This window comes from Notechis scutatus, chromosome 3 (assembly GCF_049901735.1).
Source record: "Notechis scutatus isolate UNSWTSFEM ecotype Mainland chromosome 3, rNotScu1.2, whole genome shotgun sequence".
Lineage (NCBI taxonomy): Eukaryota > Metazoa > Chordata > Lepidosauria > Squamata > Elapidae > Notechis > Notechis scutatus.
Window position 1 is genome coordinate 33576758 of NC_142011.1, and position 9229 is coordinate 33585986.

The window sequence follows — 9229 nt, forward strand, 5'->3', positions numbered from 1 at the left end:
CATAGTATAGTAACAGGAAGCAGAAACCAAGATAGTCATCAAACTGGAACAGGAATTAAGTCTGAGCAAAGCAATTTCTCAGTGGTGCAAAGGAGTAACAAAAGTATCCCAAGAATTCAGTAGATGGGAAAATGAGCATCACTGTAGGAAGCAATATATACGGTATTCATATAAAAATGTCATGCATAACGGGAGAACAATCTCTCACATGTTAGTGGAATAAGGAAAATGATCCTAGGATAAAATGTGCTGTGTACCAAACAGCTAGCCTATGTATGCCTATTTCACACTAGCAAACATATACGGGACATCAGTAGAAAATTAAATTTTTCGAAAACCACTAGTCTCATAATACTTTCATTTAAATTCAGTTAATAGTATTTGAATCTCTTTGCAATTCTGGCCACATAAAAAAAAAATAGAGCTCTTAAACATGCTGATGATTCATGTTAAAATCAAGCATAGAAGTACAATTAAGCACAGAATTAAAATATAAAATGTAACAATGGCCATTCATTTTGACACTTTGAAAAGTTAGATCTATGAAAGGTAGTGCTAGCAATTGCTACTAATCATAATACTAATTACTAACATAATAATTACTTACATTACTGAAGATATTGTGCTTTTCAATGTAGCTACAGAATGCTACTCCTCCCATATTTTACTTATGTATTACTCAAAAACATGTTAGCCTCTGTGTAAACAGAATGCTGAATTGTAGACTTTTGGTTTGATTTAGCAAGGGTTCTCTAATGTTGTATATTTCTAGATTATTGGGCTGCAACATAGGTATTGCAGTCTTTTAACTTTTTCATAAAATGCAAGCATAATTGTGAACCCAATTATAACATGCTATACTGATTATGTATTTATGCAGATTTTCCAGGCCAAATTTACATTTCTGAAATTGACTTGCTATATATTACATTACCAAAATAGTCTGCTATTTTGATTCGCTCAGTCTTGCATAAATAAAAATTGCTATCTCAGAGCACCACAAAGGATTGTGACACTATACATGTTGTAAGAAATTTTGGTATTTTCCTCTAGTCAGGCATCTCCCAACAATCTTAGGCTACAAAATTCATCATCCTCAACCAGTTGGCAACATGAACAACTTTGAACACTGATTCCATAAATCATACTATGGAGCAATATGTTTTACAATCTTTTGACAAGAATGCTGTTAAAGCTATCTGGGTTGAATAGTACAATAGTACATACTCTCCTCCTTCCAAAAAATGCCTTAATTTTTCTCTCTACCATGGTTTCACTGGAGTAAAATGCTGATTCTAATCTATGGTTAATAATAAAGAATTTTTAATAACCTGACTTCTGTTGGATTTATGAATAATCCAACTTAAAATATGGTCATTTATTCATGATTTATTTTCCATTCTTAAATTGTATAAAAACTCACAACTTCCCTCCACTGAGAAAATAGCATGAATGAAGATAAATTTGAAACACTTACACACACACACCACACAATGCCATGATTAAAGGGGAAACATGTAAATCTAAATCTGATGACAGGCAATGTTTTTAAAGCTTCAATATTTATACAGTATTTTAGCAAATCAGTTCTAAATATCAGTTCTTCGTTGACCTAGTTTCTTTCTGATTTTCAAATGCTATCACAGAAACATAGACCAACACAATCCAAAATTTTAGGCAACCCAATCTATAGACAAAAGAAAATAAAGACTTCTATAAAAAACGTTCTTGGTGAAAGAATGAAGGAGGAAAAGCTTTCCCAGATGAAGAGTACCAAAAAGCTAAACCCTAAATGGGTTTGCGGGAAAACAAGAAACTATCATTTAGAAGAGAAGGCGGAGCCGCTTAATTGATACAAACTGGGTCCCTACAGACCAGACTTCCTTAATTAAATAGCTCTCAGCTGTGTTGGACTACAAGGCCCATCATCCTCAGTTGAGGATGAAGGGAAGTATAGTGCACACCTCCATAGGCCACCAAGTTGGGAAAGGGTTAGGGTGAATGTGGAAACTATTCGGAAGGCAGTGGAGGGAAGAAATAATAAAGAGAACGGAGGACGCGACTGAAAGAGAGGGTCCAGGAGTAAGGAAAGATACGCAACGTTGTTCCAACCACAGAAGTAAAAAAAGGAGCAAAGGAAAAGTGGGGTGGGGGTGGGCAGTGAAACCCAAGGCCAGGTAGAAGCGGAATAGAGGAGCGAAGGTGCGCGTACATTGCCTGGGGAATGTCAGAGGGAGACAAGCACCCCAGCCTGCCGCCGCCACGTCTTCGGAGAATTAAGCCCCCTTCTTGGGACTGCAGCCTTCCAAGCCTCCGGAGCTCGGCGTCGCTCTGGCTTGCGGTCCTAAGGACGTGGGAAGCGCTAAGTGAGAGGATAAGCAGGAGAGGTGAAAGGGAAGGGTCAAGAAAAAGGAGGCAGCATCGCTACTAGAGCGGAGGAGGATCTTACACTGAGAAGCTCCCGGAATGCCCACCATCGCCGATCCGGGGACGGACTGGTTTCTTTTGTTTCGCTCTCTCCAGCCGAGCCGACGGACACGAGCGCCAGCAAGAAAGCAGAGACGCTCGCGGCCCCGCGCTAGGCCTTTGCCTAGACCCCACCCCCCTCCCGTGACGCCACTTTGCTCCTCCCACCGCGGTCTGTCTTGAGGGGGAGCCGTTGGAATTGCTTTATGGCAGGGTTTTTTTTGGGGGGGGGGGTGAGGAGGGGCTTCGTAGCGGCAAAAGGGGCGACCGATTCATGTCCCCGGACCCGCATTTTGTTCTGAGAAGTTTGGTTGTCTTGAATACAGGGCAACTTTCCTCCCCAGGAAGGATTACGAACTTTAGGCGTTTTTAGTCGAAATTAACTCCTAACACGGCCATGAAACACAACCTCCTGGACTACCTTAGGTGATCTTGAAAAGCAAAATGTTTAATATTTTATTACTTGTTATGCTTTTGACCATTTACTTATTTTTATTTTACTTATTTTTATTTTATTTTTAACTTACGTCATGCATGTGAGGTAGGTGGCTATATAAATAAAGAAACACAACAAGTTGGGATGTGGTTAGTACTTGGATAAGAGACCACAAGGAAATATCAGGACTGTTAACTAGACTGGAAAGGAGTGGGAGTGGTTGGGAAAAGGGGTAGGCAAACTAAAAAGACAGGTCCACAAAATCAGCAGGAATAGAGCACTACCCCCTGTTATTTCTATATTATTTCTGCCTCTGTTCCTCTATTGATCTATCATTACATTGGTTTTCCATTGTTATAAGGGAAAATGTAAAAAGTTAGCTTTATCTTTAAAATATATCTCCAAACTGTCATGTTAACCATGTTTATTATCATAAGCTTTTGCAGATAACAGGCCATGAGATGCCTGAACAGAGTTCCAGGGAAAGGAATATATAAACAACTGCTATTATGTGAAAAAGTTTTCTTCCTTCCCTTAATCCCCAGTAGTAGGGAATTATTGAAATTCAATCCTTTTCTGGAAGTCACCAGTCTTTGAAATGATAATAGAATTCTGCTTTATTATGGCTACTTACAATATACAGTACAACACTTTTTAAAATAGGTCAAAGATACTGATTGGGTATGAAATTGATATTCATATGTGGACCCAAGAAAGGTACAAGTTGGTTGGGTGACTTTGGGCCAGTCACACTCTCCCAGCCTACAACATCAGGCTTAGAGGACAAGCCCATAGGTCAATTCCTGTTGCAACCAACTGTGATCCTAAGTGTTGTACTTGATGAAAAAAATGCTAAAAAGAAAAAATGTGGGTACATAACATATTATAGAGAAATGCTATGTATTTTTACCAGATGAGTGACTTTGGGCCAGTCACTGTGTCTCCACCCAACCCACATCACAGGGTTGTTGTTGTGGAGAAAATAGGAAGAGGAAGGAGCATTAGATAATTTACCACCTTGAGTTATTTATAAAAATAATAAAGACAAGATATATAAATACATGTAAAATTTTTACATGTAAATATTTTAAAACAATTCATGCTTTGCTAAATGACACCTGCCTCTTTAAATTTAAAAATGCTGAAACAATGTTGATATAGAATAGATAATCTTGAAGCTAGTTTGTCCCAAAGGTGCTTTTTCAAAAGGCAGACTGACTTTGTTTTAAAAATAAAGTTCAGTTGCCTTTTGAAAAAGCACTTTTGGGGTAACCATGATGCCAGAATCTCCATAGACACTTGAAGCATGCTTATTTTCTTATCAGCATTGAAGGAAATACTGTATTCTAATGCACAAAGAATTTGATTTAGGAGATAGGAAGACTAGCCTGAAATTTGTATGGTATCTTCTGAGCACTTAAAATGGAATTCCAAGGAAACACTGATAAATTGGCAAACTCCTCCTCCTGCCCATTCTTTGTAACAAATCTCCTTTCACTTAATCATAATGGAAGAAATACTTAGATCGGTGACTTTAGAATTGTATGGCTAGGATTTGCTTTCAGAAACAGCTCAAAATTCTTAACACAATCTTCAATCTCAAATGGTTAACTCATATGGTTTACATTCTGAGGGGTCCTTGGTGCTCTCTGAGCTTGCTTGTTTTCTTGCAAATGTTTCATTACCCAAACTGGGTAACATCATCAGTGAAGCATCAAGTACGCCTCATTTCAACCCTGAGCTAAAAATATTCTCCCTTATTAGTTCACCTTCTCCTGGATAAAATTAAAGGGTTTAAATATGAGAGAGCTTTGCGACACCTTAAACAAACAAACAAACAAACAGATCTGTCTCTACTGTGCTCTTATAGTGTATTCATCACCACTGTAACTGAATCTAGCCACCTTGTTGCTGATCATTCTCTACTCTTCCACCTTTTCCAGCATTAGAGCCTAATTTAGAGAGCATTTAGAACCTAATTTAGGGCATAATGTATCTGAAGTAGGATAATTTGAACCTGGTCATTTATGCCACAGGTGAGAATTTGTCTTCTTAACTCAGAGGTCTTCAAACTTGGCAACTTTAAAGACTTGTGGACTTCAATTCCCAGAATTCTCCAGCCAGCATAACATAGCAGACTAGAGAATTCTGGAAGTCCACAAGTCTTAAAGTTGCCAAGTTTGGGACCCCTGTAACTGTTCACTGTATTCTCAAGAGTCTTCTCCAATGCAAAAGTGGATGAGCATCAACACAGAAAGACTGTTCTAATAGAGTGTAGAAGTTCTATTTAACTTAACTTAGAAGGCAGTTTGAAAAGTCATAAATTGTCAATTTGAGCTTCCTGCTCTAAACTAAAGATAAGGATAGTGATCTATCTCAGAGAGATAGCTTTTAGAAACACTAAAAATGTTTTTAGTAGTTGAAATTACATGATGAGATAAATGGGATGGACTTGAGGTATTTATTTTGCCTTATTAATTTCAAACTTCAAATATCACCACCTGCGTATTTAAAATGTGTACTTAAAATGTAAAATTAGAAAAAAACATTTTAAAGATAAAAGACAAAGATAGCTTAAAAAGGCATGGAGTTTCATGTCTCATAAAATCCTCCAAATTTCCTGGGGAGTTTGGATTAGTGGTTAAGACTCCAAGCTATAAACTAGAAGACAGTGAGCATTAGTTCCATTTTAGGCATGAAAGCTGGCTAAGTGAATTTGGACCAGTCTCTCAGACCTGGGTGACAACCTGGTCAGTCAATTTCTCTTGCAACCAAAAATTGGCATCTGTGGGGAAAATGTTAGGAAGAAAATTATTGAGATATTTCAAAATTTCAGTCATTTAGAATGAATGCTTGGGTGAATATATTTGGCCCATTGATCATACTCAAGGTAGTCATACCAGTAGAGGAGAAGTTCTGTCCTGAGGGCTGGATCAAGATTTATAGGTTTTTCTGTCTAGCAAAATGTACTTCCCCTCCCCCCTCCTTTTTCCACCTCCTAATGCAAAAGGATATCATTGTACTTCTTGAAGCCTAGTAAGAAAGGATTCTTCACAGTGAGTTCCTCTGCATTCCCTAAGCAAGGGCATAGAACCATGTTTTTGCACCTTTCTGGGATGACAGGAGAGTGGGGGGCCTGGCTCCTCTCTGCGGGGAGGGGGAGAATGTTCCAAAGGGTGGGGGCAATGGCAGAGACAGTTCTCTTCCAGGACCCACCAGTTGGAATTCTTTAACTGATGGGGTCCACAACATTTGTTCCCAGAGGCAAACTGGCATCCAATGCAGCTCATGCAACAAAGGTGTTATATGTGCCATTCTTTGGGCACTCAGGATCACTTGCACAGCCACATTCTTTACCAGCTGAAGCTTCCGGATACTTTTCAAGAATAGCCCCATGTAGAATGCCTTGCAATAGTTCAGGTGGGAGATGACCAGGGCATGAGTAACCAAGCAGAGAGCCTCTCTATTCAGGAAGGGCGTCACTGGTACACAATAGGAAGTTGAGCAAAAGGCTCTCCTAGCCGCATCTGCCACCTGCTGTTTGAGCAGGAGCTGTGAGCCCAGTGCAACCCCATCCAAAACCAAAGATAATAAACTGGATGACAAGGAACCCATCCACAGCCACTCCATCTTACTAGGGTTCAGCTGAAGTCTCTTGTTCCCCATCCAAGCCCCCACAGCCTCTAGGTACCATGAAAAAATGTCCAGACCATCATTCATTTCACCCAGGTTGGAGATATATAACGGAGTAGCATGAGCATACTATACTGGTGATATCCCATAGTGATGATTGTCAAATAAATCTAAAACAAAATAGGCAAAGTCTCTGACCTAACTGATGTTTTTGTTTTTAGTATCACTAATATGCTGCCCTGGCCTGCCTAAAATGCATGTTTTCCCAAAGCTGTATTATTAAAACATTGATCGAGTTACTATGGAATGAAGTGCACATAGATAATTTTGATTTTTAACCTCCACCCAAAATTCATTTCAAGAAAAGCATGGCAAACACATACATGCATGCACACAGACTATGGTCATGTAAAGTTGAATCCCTAAGACTAGGTGATAATTTTGCTTACAGCCAGTATTTGGAAGTCACTCACAGGACAAATTTACCTTCAACTTCTCTTTCGGTGCCCAATCAGCAGTTTTCAAGTATCTTTCCTCAAATTTTCAGATACATTGTTCAAAAACTTTTCTGTCCTGTATTTTACAAACTTCTCACTTTCTCACTTGCAGAATAGCAGGAACCTATCTCAGTGCCTAGCCTAGCAGACTGCCTGCCATCTGCCATTAGCAAAACAACATACAGTAAAATGTTAAATACACAGCAATGCCATGTGACACCTAGAAAAAGGCAATGGCTTAAAGCTATATGCGCTTTGTTACGTAAACAGCATCCTGAAATTAGTATTTGCTTTTTGAAAAGTAAATAGACATTGGGAGCATTCTGCCTAGCAGATGCTAGGAACAACAGCTCTTTCCTGAGGGGAGATTTGCTTGATGACCTTAGGGGAACTGAAGTCCCACTGTGCTCTTGATTGAGATCCATAGACAATTTGTTTCATTAATCAGGTGATAAATTTTTATATTCTTAAGATCTTTGCTTGCTGGCTGATACTTTCAAAAAGGAATCAGGGAGTGTGGCTGAAGAATTATCCCACTATACAAATCAGAAGATTAGTGACCAAAATAACTCTTTACCAATGTTTAAAATGTGTAATTCAAGGTCAAAATAAATTTGGAAAACCAATTCTATAAATGCAGTATAATAGTACACAGTTATTAATTCTATCAAAATGTCTTTCAGAAGTAAAGCTGGAGAATGCTAAACTAGTTATGCTGAGGCTTATGAAATTATGTGATCATATTGATTTGTAAATAGACCAGTTATATTTTTACTACAATCTGTTTGATACTACTGTCCTAAAGATATGAATAGTTGAGATTAGATAGCTTGTTTTAATCTGTATTATCCTGTCCATTACAGATTACTATATATCAATTATGGACTTTTTCACTCTATATGAATGGGAGCATAACTAGATTTATCTCGCTATCTGATTAATTTATGTCATGAAATATTTTGAATTTGAAATTCCATCCCATCCAGATGTACTAATATTGCGTTTTGCCATGATGTTTCAGAAATATTTGTTTTCTTTGAAAATAGTCTTTCCAGTTGCTTTTGATTGCATTACGAAGAGTTCAAGATGGAGATATTCAAAGTGACTATTAAAAAGCATAATGTTACAAATAAGCATGTTCATTTGTTCATAAATTTTAGTAAAATCAATGGGCTTATTGTCAGGTATAGGCCTACAACCAAAAGATTCAACCCATAACATGCCATTTTCCTTTTGCGGCTAGATTTTGTATTGTAAAATTGATTATTTGTAATAATCTTGCATTTCAAATTGTGAACATGCTATATATAGCTTAAGAATCTTTAGGCCAATATCAGTATATTAATACTGAAATCAATTTGAAATCCTTGGCTTTATTTTTCCTTTTAAAAATTATTTACATTTTAGGAAATAGTATATGGCTTGAAATCTGCCAAATCATCTAACTATACTCTTAGCAAATTTGTTGTAGTGTTAATCTAAATGGGAAATACTAAGCCAACAAGATTGTTTGGTACAGTAACATTTTTAAATCAATTGCAAACAAGATAAAAAGTCAAAACTGAAATTATCAACAGAATAATTTGGGTAGTTTATTTCATGTGAGCATCAGTAATTTGATTGAGTACTTCTACATATATTTCATTCTTTTGCTGTTTCTTTAGGAGTGGAAATTGAACCTTTTCTCTCCTTGCCCATTCAAAACCCTCCAATATGAGCTTAGGCTGTAACATTTATGGAAGATGACTCCAACATATAATTTGCAATTTTTAATTCATTATTGTATTCCCAAGCTTGTTTTTAGAGAAAGAGTGAAAAACAATAAATCAGGAAATTAGAGCCAAAAAACTTGGCAACAGCTGAAGCATCAAAAAACTTAACTGGGAGTAAAGACTGGTTAAAAGTAAATCTTGGGAAGTGGGGAATATGCATATAAAACAGAATAAATAGACTTGGCATGAATCCAAAGTCTGATGTCAGAAGATGCTTAATCCATCAATACAGGACATGGTGAACTCCTGAGTAACCTTCTCCTCTCCCAGGCTGCCCCCTCCCACTTCTCCCCAGTGACTGCTAGGCTGCCACCTGCTCTTTCAAACCCACCACACAGCTGCTGGTTTAGAATAACAAATTAACATCCACTTGCCAAGACCATTACCTTCTAGGCATGATAAAGTAAACCCATTAACCTAGGAGC

At 37.8% G+C, this 9229-nt stretch overlaps 1 protein-coding gene across 2 annotated transcripts in view; it reads right to left on the reverse strand.

Moving 5' to 3' along the window:
• Window positions 1-2792, reverse strand: part of CBFA2T2 (CBFA2/RUNX1 partner transcriptional co-repressor 2) — a 102381-nt gene extending 99589 nt beyond the window's left edge. The window contains exon 1 of one of the 2 annotated variants that reach the window (XM_026681676.2): window positions 2450-2792. In XM_026681676.2, coding sequence (XP_026537461.1) covers window positions 2450-2477 — 28 coding nt within the window. In that variant the 5' untranslated portion in view covers window positions 2478-2792. The remainder of the gene's footprint in view (window positions 1-2449) is intronic. The other variant, XM_026681677.2, reaches the window with a different exon arrangement.
• Between the last annotated feature and the right edge of the window lie 6437 nt (window positions 2793-9229).